The 12,543-nt window shown below is 46.8% G+C and overlaps 2 protein-coding genes across 3 annotated transcripts in view; both read left to right on the top strand.

The window, feature by feature from the left end:
- LOC108245435 (cyclic nucleotide-gated cation channel beta-3) overlaps positions 1–7,095 on the top strand; it is an 11,632-nt gene extending 4,537 nt beyond the window's left edge. Inside the window, exons 4-16 of one of the 2 annotated variants that reach the window (XM_017432343.3) lie at positions 1,059–1,210; positions 1,294–1,808; positions 2,677–2,727; positions 2,812–2,898; positions 2,976–3,040; positions 3,149–3,271; positions 3,634–3,775; positions 5,381–5,540; positions 5,623–5,720; positions 5,803–5,886; positions 5,984–6,255; positions 6,378–6,528; positions 6,828–7,095. In XM_017432343.3, coding sequence (XP_017287832.1) covers positions 1,059–1,210; positions 1,294–1,808; positions 2,677–2,727; positions 2,812–2,898; positions 2,976–3,040; positions 3,149–3,271; positions 3,634–3,775; positions 5,381–5,540; positions 5,623–5,720; positions 5,803–5,886; positions 5,984–6,255; positions 6,378–6,528; positions 6,828–6,845 — 1,918 coding nt within the window. In that variant the 3' untranslated portion in view covers positions 6,846–7,095. Of the gene's footprint in view, positions 1–1,058; positions 1,211–1,293; positions 1,809–2,676; positions 2,728–2,811; positions 2,899–2,975; positions 3,041–3,148; positions 3,272–3,633; positions 3,776–4,960; positions 5,103–5,380; positions 5,541–5,622; positions 5,721–5,802; positions 5,887–5,983; positions 6,256–6,377; positions 6,529–6,827 lie in introns of both variants that reach the window. The other variant, XM_017432342.3, reaches the window with a different exon arrangement.
- A 246-nt stretch (positions 7,096–7,341) lies between these two features.
- cngb3.1 (cyclic nucleotide gated channel subunit beta 3, tandem duplicate 1) overlaps positions 7,342–12,543 on the top strand; it is an 8,873-nt gene continuing 3,671 nt past the window's right edge. Inside the window, exons 1-10 of the mRNA XM_017432344.3 lie at positions 7,342–7,516; positions 7,608–7,713; positions 8,536–8,659; positions 9,642–9,793; positions 9,864–10,145; positions 11,300–11,508; positions 11,698–11,748; positions 11,823–11,909; positions 11,981–12,045; positions 12,133–12,255. Of these exons, the coding sequence (XP_017287833.1) occupies positions 7,454–7,516; positions 7,608–7,713; positions 8,536–8,659; positions 9,642–9,793; positions 9,864–10,145; positions 11,300–11,508; positions 11,698–11,748; positions 11,823–11,909; positions 11,981–12,045; positions 12,133–12,255 (1,262 nt within the window). The 5' untranslated portion in view covers positions 7,342–7,453. The remainder of the gene's footprint in view (positions 7,517–7,607; positions 7,714–8,535; positions 8,660–9,641; positions 9,794–9,863; positions 10,146–11,299; positions 11,509–11,697; positions 11,749–11,822; positions 11,910–11,980; positions 12,046–12,132; positions 12,256–12,543) is intronic.

Consider the following 12,543-nt stretch of genomic DNA (forward strand, 5'->3'; position numbering starts at 1 on the left):
GGGTAGTTAAAGGCTACGTACCTGGGTAGTTAAAGGCTACGTACCTGGGTAGTTAAAGGCTACGTACCTGGGTAGTTAAAGGCTACATACCTGGGTAGTTAAAGGCTACGTACCTGGGTAGTTAAAGGCTACGTACCTGGGTAGTTAAAGGTTATGTACCTAGGTAGTTAAAGGCTACGTATTCAAGTAGTTAAAGGCTACATATACGGGTAGTTAAAGGCTACATATACAGGTAGTTAAAGGCTATGTCCTAGGGTAAGTAAAGGCTACATATTCAGGTAGTTACAGAGTACGTATCTGGGTAGTTACAGGGTTCATACCCTGGTAGTTACTGGCTAATTACAGAGTTTGTAAGGGGACCAGGCTGAATTATGATGTAATTTTTCATTCTGTACCTACAAACCCCAAACATACTTGGTACATACCTGGCTGTAGTTTGTGTTACTACCTTGTATTTGCATTTATTTCAGTGCTGAATACATTGTTAATTAGCTTTATTGTAGTTTTTTATTCACACACTGCCGCAGCTCTTCAAACAAATATCCGACCACCTCAAACTTCCTTTTGTTTTCCCAAACAAACAAACCTAAACCGGCCCGTGTCTGTCTTGTGTTTTGAACAAAGAGGCACATTAGTTAAATGAACAGCGACAGATTTCAGAGTGGATTAAGTCTTGGGTATTAACTCTGCAGCCTATCTCTATCAGAAGACCTTAGCTTCAGTTTTAACGGATGAGATGTCGGCTGACATCATTCAAAATCCTCTACACACAGATCCTCCTTCAGTAAATCAAAGAAGAGGAACATCTTCTTACAATTTTTTAGCTTAATGAAATGTGACATATAAAGAGAGCCAATATTAATGGATCCTTCTGTCAGGTGTGTTACTGAAAGTTCACCACAAGGGGGCGACACATGAACATCTACTGAATGTTTAGTCAAACTGACTAACAGAGATGCTGCATCAAGAAGCTTCATTCCTTTTTATGCTTTTTGGTAAGACAGAAATCACATTTATTGTTAATAAAATGGTTGATTGGTGGCGTTTTCGATTTACAGACAGGACGCTCCTGATCTACCGATAGTTATCAACAAATACGCAGATCAGCAGCTGAGATCTTGCGCCAAATTAATGAAAGACAGGCTGCAGCTGTATAAGGAGAAGGTGGTTGATCAGTACGCTTCATCCCCTGAGATCACCCCTCCTGTCAGTGAGTACTCACATCCTTCATCTGATGAGGAGTCCAGTCAGGGCAAAGGATGATCTCTAATTCCTCATTTTTGTCCTTTTTAGCTCCGCTGCTGCCCAAGGACGAGTATGCAAAGGTCTTAGAGGAACGAGCTAGGCAGGCGGAGGAGGACCGGATCAAAAAGGAGGAGGCCGATAAGAAGAAGAAGGAAGAGCAGGAGAAGAAGAAGAAGGAAGCTGAGCAGAAGAAGAAGGAGGAGGAGGAGAAACGGAAAGAGGAGGAGAAGAAGGTGAAGGTTCCCTTGAAGACGAGGATGACTGAAGCTTGGTGGTCGTTAGTGGACTTTGTGCTGAAGCCCATCGAGGTTTCCATGGACTCTGTGCTGGGGCCCACCATCGACCCGTTCACGGATCGGCGCTACATCGCCTGGCTGAGTCTGGTGACCGTGGCCTTCAACTACAACACGTGGTTCGTCACAGCCCGGATGTGCTTCCCGTACCACACGGAGACCGCCATCCCTTTTTGGTTCATCGTGGACATCCTGGCTGACCTCGTCTACCTCACAGACTCCATCATCTTTCAGCCTCGCAAGCAGTTCGTCAAAGGAGGAGACATCATCGTGAGTTTGCTGTTCTTTGCCACTTTGGACCATTTTGTACCCATAGATTTCTGGGTTAAGGGTCTATCCTTGGTACACAAATCTGTTCAGAGGATAAAGGAAAGCAGCTTGCCTTTTTTCTGGACTTCGTTTTTTGGTGCGTTGTCCTTTAAGCCCATGGTGAGGAGTTCTCACGTTCCTCGCTTGAGTCACAGAGGCTCGCGGGCCTTCATCTTCATAAAAACTGACCAATTTTCTCTCAAAATAGTTGTTGCAGTTGCCTTGAACCCTTTAAGGCAGGGGTGTCAAACTCCAGGCCTCGAGGACCGCTGTCCTGTGAGTTTTATGTGTTTCTGCTCGAACACACCTGATTCAACTGGTTTAATTACCTCCTCACCAAATCATCAGGTTCTCCAGGAGCACGGCAACAAGTCGTCCATTTAAACCAGGTGTTTTAAAGCAAGAACACGTCTAAAACATGCAGGAGAGCGACCCCCGAGGAAGGGAGTTTGACACCCCTGCTTTAAGGTTTTGTCGCAGGAGTTGTATTTAAACACCTGCGAGGACTCAGAAGTAATGTCCAGGTCTAGAAACCGCCCCGATTGAAAGTAAAAATCTTTTCTTGCAATGTTGAGCCAAGTTTGATTCACCAACTGGTCTACGGTTGCAGCACAGTGAGATATTACGTTAAACTGTAAGGAACTGGGGGGCATAAATACGCCTCATTGACCCACAAACCTGCAGTTGGAAGGTTCCTCAGGGGGTCGGCGTGTCAAAGACGGCGTCCATCGAGGGGTTTGGACTCTTATTGTAACTGCTGGGGGTGGGCTGATGAAATCAGGCTGACGAGGTGAAGCGGTTGACCGATTACTTTCATCGTCTCTTTCAGAAAAACCGTGCGATGACAACGAGGCACTACAGGGAAACGGAGCGACTGGCGGTACTGTTGCCCCCGCTTGCAGAACTTTGAGCCCGAACGCGAACCGGGTGTCGAGGACCTCACGGGTTTCTCTCTCTTCAACAGATGGACGTGGTGTCCGTTTTGCCGTTCGACTTGTTGTACCTACAGTTTGGATTCAAGTCCGTTTTCAGAGCCAACCGTTTACTGAAGGTAAAATGTGCCGACTCTGAGCAGCAGAAACTGGGGAAAAAAAGCCAAACGTTGACATTACTTTACTTCTCCTTAAGCTGGATACATTTTTCGAGTTCAGTGATCGTTTGGAAAGCATCTTGGCCAAGGCGTACATCTGGAGGTAAGCTGTCCCAAAGTCCCAAGAATTTCTCTATATTTAGTGTCTTTACTTAAACTCTTTCCATCTTAAAGCATCCCCAGTGTCACCTAATTACTGGTCCTTTTCTAGAGTGATTCGCACCATTGGTTACCTCCTGTTCATGCTCCACCTCAACGCCTGTTTTTACTACGTGGCGTCAGAATACCAGGGCATCGGGAAAACGAAGTGGGTCTACTCCGGCCAAGGCAGTGCGTAAGTGTGACTTCCACGTTCCCAGATATATCTTTGAATTTGATTAATTTCTGCTGCAAACCTGAACCGAAGCCATCTAGGTTGCTATCGAGGTAACACCCGGTTTGTTCGCCATATTATTTGGAATCTATTCTCGGTTTTAAAGCGTTAGAAGATCTTAATGTTTACTGACGGAGTTCTTAAAGCAGTTTGCCACGGTTGTTTTTTGTGTCAGAGGTCAGTACATCAGTTTTTGGCTGGTCCGTTTTGTTTCTCAGGTTTATATCTTTTTTATGTACGAAACAAGAGAAACGCAAAGCTTTATTTAGTGTAACCAGAGGGGGAAAGTCAAAGAAACTCCCAAATGTGAACATCTGTTGCAGTTACCTCAGCTGCTTCTTCTATGCGGAGAAGTCCCTTCTGATGGTTGCTGAGCTGCCGCCTCCAGAGACCACGTTTGAACAGATCTTTCAGATGCTGAACTTCCTTTTTGGGGGCTTCTTTATGTCTGTCATTCTGGGCCAGGTAGCTCCTTTTTTCCAATCTGTAATTCAACTGTTTGACTTGATTCTCAATATTTAGTAGCTTTAACGTTGAGGGAAGACAGGAAATGTTAAAGACAAAGTACAGCAAGACGTCAAGTCCATTTTCCGCCGCTTATCGGAGACAGCAGGTCAATCAGAGATCCCCAGATCTCCAAGACATTTTGAGGCCAACTGTGAGATATAAACTCTCCAGCAAATCCTTGGTCTGTCCAAAGGTGTCTTCCCAGTGGGACATGTCTGAAAGGCGTCTCTTTGGAGGCGTTCTTAAATTCCCAAACCACCTCAACCACCTCCTGTCAACGAGGAGGAGCAGCTCTGCTTTATAAGCTCAGTCCTGTCAGTTTTGAAGGGATGTTCTGTCAACAGTTATCGATATTTAGCACCTTTATCGGCTGTGGCATCTGACGTAGGGCACGGAGGAGGGAGAAGGAGCCAAAAGTCTTCATCCGGGTTCAGCTAACGGCTAGCCAAACGAGTGCCAAATTCACACAAACATTTGGTTGAAAGAAACGGTGTCATGTCAAACTGTAGAGGCTTAATGTTAGCTTCTGTGTTGTTCTTTCACACCGGTATGTCCTTTCTGAGATGATGTTGGGCTAGCCATTAGCCTAGCCTGGACTTGTGGCCATTATCTCCATACTCCACTCCAAAGATGACTGGACTATCCCTTCAAGTTTTTCCTGAACAGCTGAAACTCCTCACCCTGTCCCTCAGGGGGAGTTCGGCCACCCCGAGGAGTGGTTCTGGTCCAGCTCTTTATCTCCGGCTCCGTTCTGTACCAACTCGTGAACTTCCTCTGCTTGGGGCAGCGACTCATTCCCAACACAGAGGTGGATATCCACCCTTGGGCTCAGGCTGCAGACAGCTCCAGCTTCTGCTAAAGGTCCTGGCTACATGAGACCAACAGGATCATACCTTCAAAAAGGCAGCAATGTAGTCCAAAGCCCCAAAACTGGAGACCCTCCACCCCTAAAACCAAGTCTGACTTATTACCAGCAATGCAGACCAAATGACCCTTAGTAGAAAACCCCAACCCTTACAGGACGCCACAGAAGTTATGGTCATAAAATCAGTTCAGAATTTGCAGAAAAGCCCACACTTCTTAAATAAAACAAATGCAAAACGCAGTGAAAGTCTGTCTAACACCCCGCCACCTTCTCCACAGGTACCTGCGCTGTTACTACTTCGCTGTCCGCAGTCTGATCAGCATCGGAGGTCTTAACGAACCCCAGACAGTCTTTGAGATTTCCTTCCAGCTGACTAACTTTTTCATAGGCGTCTTTGTGTTCTCCAGTTTGATCGGACAGGTAACACAGGAACCAATCTGGCATCCCGAATTCCTAAACTTAGCATCTAAATTAGCATGTGAGCACCTCTTTTCCCATTTAATTCAGTGGTAGATGAAGGACATTGTCCTGGTAGGACAGTGGCAGTTGCCCCAGTCTCCCCTTCTCTGGTTCCCTGTGAAGTCTTGCCTGTACGTAGGGTTTCCACAGCCAAATAAGAAGTTAATTCTGCATGCTAATTAGTAGTTTAATTAAGGTTTTCCTCTGTTTATGTAGTTATTTTTATCATGTTGCCTCAGATGAGAGATGTCATTGGTGCCGCCACAGCAGGACAGACGTACTTCCGTACCTCCATGGACAACACAGTCGCCTACATGGTGAGCAACCACATCCCCTACATGGTGCAGAACCGAGTCCGCACCTGGTACACGTACACGTGGGACGCCCAGGGCATGCTGGGTCAGTATGTATTGGATGAAGGACTTTGTTCTGCCTCCGTCTGATGCTCAGGAATCAGCTTGTTTTTCTTCTAAACGTCCAGATGAGTCTGAGCTGCTGGACAAGATGCCTCTCGTCATGAGAACCGCCATTGCTGTGGACATCAACCTGGCAACGTTTCAGAAGATTGATCTTTTTAAGGTTGGATTGAAGACGAGCCGTATCTGTAAGGCGTTAACGCTGTTAGCGAACACCGGTGGGTTGAACCTCTTCACCTCCACAGGGCTGTGACCAGCAGATGTTGGTGGACATGTTACTGAGGCTGAAGTCCATCATCTACCTGCCGGGGGACTTTGTTGTGAAAAAAGTGAGCCTGCTTCTTTCTGCACCTCGTCAGGTTGTTAAAGGTACTGATTATTCCTTCCAAGATCCCATCAGTGAACTGTTTGTGTGAATCTCTGCAGGGGGACATCGGTAAGGAGATGTACATCATCAAGGGCGGGGCGGTTCAGGTGGTGGGAGGACCCGACAACAGCATCGTCTTCGTCACGCTGAAGGCCGGCTGCGTGTTCGGAGAAATCAGTCTGTTACAGTCGTCCAAAGACGGCGGGAACAGGCGCACAGCTAATGTCAAAGCCTACGGTTTTGCAAACCTTTTCGTCCTGGAGAAGAAAGACCTGTTTGACATTCTGGTCCACTACCCAGAGTCTCAGAAAGTGTTGGCTCGGAAGGGCAGGTGAGTCCAGAACCAGACCGACGGGACGATAAAGTCTCACTCTGTCCATTTCCTGTTTGGATTTACCAAACAGATCAGAGTCTGAAACAAATGTTTTATATTATCATTGTTTGTGGGTGTAGGAAACTAATGAAGGCCAAGGGTCCGGCAGCTGCCAAAGTAGAGGAGGACAAGAAGAAAGGACTGGCGCTGTTCGGACCCAGACCACCGACTCCCAAACTGCTGCGAGCCTTCGGAGGAGCCTTCAACAAGAAGTTTATGGAGAAAATGAAGGTAAAAGGTTTTAATATGGATGGATGGATGGATGGATGGATGGATGGATGGATGGATGGATAAATGGTTGGATGGATGGATGGATGGATGGATGGATGGATAGATGGATAAATGGTTGGATTGATGGATAGATGGATAAATGGTTGGATGGATGGATGGATGGATAAATGGTTGGATGGATGGATGGATGGATGGATAAATGGTTGGATGGATGGATGGATGGATAAATGGTTGGATGGATGGGTGGATGACCATCAGGTCAGGATCATTAACTTTGATGTTTTCTCTCTTTTTCCCAGATATCTGGAAACAAATGAAGTCGTGTTTTTATTTGAACGACTCTTTTTGACGTCTTCATGTTTTTGTACGAAGTGATGAAGATCCGCCGTCAGGCTCGGCGGCCATTTTGAACTCTAACAGCAGGAAGCGAACCTGAAACGTGTTAATCTGTAATCTGTTCGTTATAAACCTGATTATTTACCTGACTGCTCGCCTGCAGCAGGTATGCTGTTACATCGTCTATATTTACCCAAATAAACGGCTGAATGTGACAAACGGCTGCGTGTCTGTAAGCCTTCGGCTGCAGTTCGGCTGCAGATCAGCTGCAGATCCCGTTTAATCCTGTTAGTCAGACAGAGACGTATTAAAGGCTGATTAATCTGTGAAGAAGAGTCGAGGTATTACAGCAGCGTCGGAAAAGAAAACTTTAATCTGTTTTAACCTCGAAGCAGAGATCCTGGGACCGGCTCGTACCCGAAGCAGATTCAGCCGTTATTGAATCGATTTCAGCCATTTTTCGCTCACCTGGAGTTGGATTCGGGAGAAAAGGGGGAGTTCCCAGAGGGAGTTACAGATTCTCAGAAACTAAGAGCCCTCAGTGTGCTGTTTCGGCGCCAGGCGAGAAGTCGGAGGCGTTCTCCCCAACATGTTGGGCAGGTTGAGACGGTGGCTGGGGGCTCCTGAGCCTCCACCCGCTCCACCAGCCAAGGTAAGACCTCAGCTCCCTGAAAACGCCTTTCAGGTGGTCCGAAGCCGTAACCGTGCAAAGAGCGGGAACACTTTAAACCGTTTATTTCCAGGAGGAGCCGCCGGGAAGTAAGGATGGAAACGAAGACGAGCCGAAGCCGGGAGGTGAAAAGAAAGACGAGAAGATGGAAGATGAGACCAAGAAGGACGAAAAACCAGGTGAGATATTTGGTTGAACTGGTTTAAACTCCACGGGAAACCTTTAGATTTCGGTTTTAGCTCTTAAATTTGTTTGTTTGTTTGTTTGTTTATATTTTAGGATTATTTCAGGGTTTTTTTTCCTCTAAACCAGGGGAGTCAAACCCAGAGACACAAGGGGGCCAAAATTAAACATTTGGTCCTAGCCAAGGGCCAATCACGATCAATATTTATTAAAAATTACATAAATTAATTAGTTTTAGATGCATTATGTCAAATTCATGTAGAAATATCAACGACCTTTTCCCAGTTACAGATTATACAGAATTTAGAGCAAACAGACTTTAATGAACACAGACAAATAGATCAAACATCAAAAAGCTCATCATTAGCTGTCATTTCTTACGCCTCACTCAGCTTTTAAATAAATTTTTTAACATTAAAACAGATTTTTTTAAAAAGCCATCAACAAAAACCTGATCATACAGAAATTAAAACTATATATTGTTGGCTTCAAGAGAAAACTTCAGTTTTTTAAAGCAAAATAAGAATCAGAGACTCGATCTGAACCAGACTAGAGGGCCGGATGAAACGTTACAGAGGGCCGGATCTGGCCCGCGGGCCTTGACTTTGACACGTGTGCTCCAACAGAACGAAACTGAAGTTTTAGTTGGATAAAAAGTCTCTAATCCTGAATCCTGATGGTCCTTAAAGGACCCTGAAGGCTCCGATGTTTGACAGCATCCGACTGGTTTCCTGTGTCTCCTATAGTCACAGCCTCATCTGTGGGGCGGCTTGTAGGAGTGTGTCAGTTAATGAAACGTCTGCTGAATTTCCCACCAGCCGAAGCTCCTGCTGCACCAGCCGAAGCTCCAGCTGCACCAGCCGAAGCTCCAGCCGAAGCTCCAGCCGAAGCTCCAGCCGAAGCTCCAGCCGAAGCTCCAGCCGCTCCAGACGGGGGAGGCGGGTGAGTACGATCCCCTCGGTGGGTTTTCCGTGTCTTTGCGACCTCCTTCCTGCTGGCTCAGAGGCATCACGGCGGCGAGTCGACTTTAACGCCCTCCTTGAATCCCGTCCAGGCTCCGCCCCTCTCTGCGCTGTTTGAGGGGACCCGATTGGCTCCAGCAGAGCCGTTCCTGCGGGATCTGCTGAAGGACACGTCCCAAACCCACAGCCTCGTTTTCAAACACTAAATCGAATCCTGACTCGTTCAGTTCTGAGTCTAGATTAAAATGCAGGAAGTTCGTCCCCCCGCCCGCAGAGAACGACGGCCATGACCCCCCGCTGACCCGCGGGCTGATCCTTCAGGAAAGCAGATTAGGAGCTTAGAGGTGTTTGTGACCGAGAACGTTCAGAGATCACGTTCTGTAGATATAAATATAAATTTATTCAGCCTCAGCTGCTTCCACTCCAGATTTCAGCTCAGTTTCTGCAAAACCTGCAGCCGTTTCTGTGCGTATTTTTTTTCTGAACGACATTTATTTTGAAAAACCGCTAAAAACAAACATCTTGTTACTGAGAAACAGGCTCAGGGCTCCCGCTGACTCAGCATTCTTCCTGCACTTTATATTTCTCTTGTCTCTTATTTTGAAGGGCGTGTTTAAACCAGGATGCAGCTAACGAAGCTGCGAGGACACGTTTGATTTACGTTTATTATGTTTTTAAAAATACCCGTTTTCATGCTGGTCGTATCGTTTTATTTTGTTAATTTATCCGCCTCGCCGTTAAAGGCCGTGGAGCTGAAAAAGCAGCGAAATCGTCCATTTTTAATGGAGCGTGGTGCGAGCGGTCGGCAGGAAGTTACAAAAATTGGGAGGCGATGATGCTCCTTATATATGACAAAGATTTGAAATTGACAGTGTGGAAAACACGGTAGCTGCGGCGGCCATATTGAAGCGTAGTGAGGTCAATCAGTTGCAGGTTGTGTGTCTGAACACATCCGTTTTCAGTGCCGACGCCGCTCCTGCGCCGCCCGTTTACTCCCACTACGCCGACGACGTCCTCAGAAGCGTGATCAGGAGGTTGAGGGAGAGGAACGCGTCGCTCCGGGAGAAGGTCGTCGACCCGTACGCCACGTCTCCGGAGGTCACCCCGCCTGTCAGTAAGTGTGGACGCAAACGCCGCCGCCGGCCGCTCGGGTGGAAACTCAGAAAGTGTCTTTGTCCCGTCAGCTCCGGTTTTCCAGAAGGAGGACTACGTCAGGATGAAGGAGGAGGAGCGCCGGGCCGAGGAGGAGGAGGGCAGGAGAAGAGCGGAGGAGGCGGCGAGGAAGGTGGAGGAGAAGAAGAAGAAGGACGAGGAGAAGCGCCTGGAGGCCGAGCAGAAAGCTGAGGAGGTCAGGAGGAGGAGCAGGATCCTCCCCGACTTCAGCTGCTCCTGCTTCGACCTCCTCCTCCGCCCCCTGGAGGAGAAGATGGACTCGGTTCTGGGGAGCACCATCGACCCGTTCACAGGTGGCTGCAGGCGCGCTGACTCAGCGTTCAGACGGGAACGATGACTCAGCGTTTCTTCTCCCGGCGTCCTCGTGATAATTTTAGCTTTTAGCTACTGTTCTGCTACATTTAGCTTATAGCTAAGGTTTTGCTAATTGTACCTTTTAGCTACCGTTTGACAAATTTAAGTTCTTCACTCCTGTTGTGCTACATTTAGCTCGTAGCTACAGTTTTATTGATTTTAGCTTTTAGCTACTTTCCTGCCATGTTTAGCATTTAGTTACCGGTTTGCTAATTTTAGCCTTTAGCTGCAGTTGTACTATTTTTTTCTTTTAGCTAAAGTTTTGCTCATTCTAGCTTTCAGCAACTGTTGTGCTACATTTAGCTTGCAGCTACAGTTTTATTGATTTTAGCTACTTTTCTGCTATGTTTAGCATTTAGTTACCAGTTTGCAAAGTTTACCTTTTATGTATTATTTAGCTAATTTTAGCCTTTAGCTGCAATTGTACTAATTTTTCTTTTAGCTACTGTTGTGCTACATTTAGCTTATAGCTACTGTATTGCTACATGTAGCTTTCAGCAACTATTGTGCTACATTTAGCTCGTAGCTACAGTTTTGTTGATTTTAGCTTTTAGCTACTTTTTTGCTACATTTAGCATTTAGTTACCTGTTTGCAAATTTTAACTTTTAGGTATTATTTTGCTAATTTTAGCCTTTAGCTGCAATTGTACTCATTTTTCATTTAGCTTGTAGCTACTGTTTCACTAATTTTAGCTTTAAGCTGAGGTTTTGGTAATTGTAGTTTTTAAGCTTCCGTTTTGCTACATTTAGCTTTTAGCTACTTTTCTGCTATGCTGGTGTAGATTCTCAGTCATCCAGGCCATGGTAAATTCAAAAAAAGTTAAAAAACAAAAACAACTGGACTTTTAGAAGTCCAGTTGTTTTTGTTTTTTAACTTTTTTTGAATTTACTTTTCTGCTATGTTTAGCATTTAGTTACCTGTTTCCAAAGTTTATCTTTTACGTATTGTTTAGCTAATTTTAGCCTTTAGCTACTGTTGTACTACATTTAGCTTTTAGCTGCTGTTGTCTTTAGTTTAGCTTGTTCAGCTGGTTGTAACTCTAACAGTTCGGTTAATTCATCGTGTTTCGGCGCTGGCGCTTCCTGTCCTCAGACCGCCGGTACATCGCCTGGCTGGCGGTCGTCGCCGCGGCGTACAACTACAACGTCTGGTTCTGCCCGGCCCGGCTGGCGTTCCCGTACCACGGCAGAACTGCCAACAAGTTCTGGGTCGTCTTCGACGTCCTCTCGGATCTGGTGAACGTCGTCGACGTCGTGGTCTGGCAGCCTCGGCTGCAGTTCGTCCGCGGCGGCGACATCATCGTGAGTCTCTGACTTCCTGCGGGACCGCCGGTTTGAACCCTCGAGCTGCGGGTGGCGACACATTTAAACTGAAATAATTCTAACAAGCTGTAGGAGTTTCTGTGTTTTCTCTGTCGAGCTAAAAGTGGGCGGAGTCGTTCAGGACGCGCCGTAAAACGTTGGACGTTTTAACCCGTTTGTTTCCTGCAGAAAGACAGAACTCAGACTAAAGCTCATTACCGGAAATCCTTCAGGTTTAAGGTGAGACGCTGAACGAAAACGTTTCCTTTTCCCGTTTCCGTGACGACTCAGTCGAGCGTTTCACGTTTTTCCAGACGGATCTCGTCAGCGTCGTCCCGTTCGACCTCCTCAGCCTGCAGTTTGGCTTTTCCTCCGGGTTCCGGCTGAACCGATTCATCAGGGTAGGTCGGCTCGGGGAAACGGGTCCGAGTCCGAGTCCGAGTCGTCTTCAGCTTCCTGTTTTCTGTTTCAGATCGAGTCGTTCTTCGAGTTCAGCGACCGACTCGAGAGCGTCATGGACAAAGCTTACATCTGGAGGTAAAAAATAAAACGCGTTCCTGTTCCTCTCCGTCTGAGGAGGTTCTGGTGGACGGTCTTCAGATCCCGTCTGTTTTTTGGACGCAGAGTGGCTCGGACCACGGGCTACCTGCTCTACATGCTGCACCTCAACGCCTGCGCCTTCTACGTTGCCTCGGTGTTCCAGGGCCTGGCGTCCACCACCTGGGTCTACGACGGGAAGGGAACGGCGTACGTGGCTTTTATCTGGACCCGCTGGTCCTCTTATTGAACGAGACACATTTATCAGACCCTCCAGGATTTCACGATGTTGCGATCGCAACTATTAACGCAAAATCAAGCAAACCCCGCAAAATCCCAACTTTTTGCAACTTTTCCGCAACTTTAACCCAATATTTATTGTTTCTAAAGTGATTCGCCACCGTTTCTGCGGTCTAGTCTCTTCTTTGTGGGTTTGTGTAGCGTGGAATACAAAATAACCCCAAATAACTCAGGAAGAAGACACGTGACGTCACTTCC

This window comes from Kryptolebias marmoratus, linkage group LG21, assembly GCF_001649575.2.
Source record: "Kryptolebias marmoratus isolate JLee-2015 linkage group LG21, ASM164957v2, whole genome shotgun sequence".
Taxonomy (NCBI): Eukaryota; Metazoa; Chordata; class Actinopteri; order Cyprinodontiformes; family Rivulidae; genus Kryptolebias; species Kryptolebias marmoratus.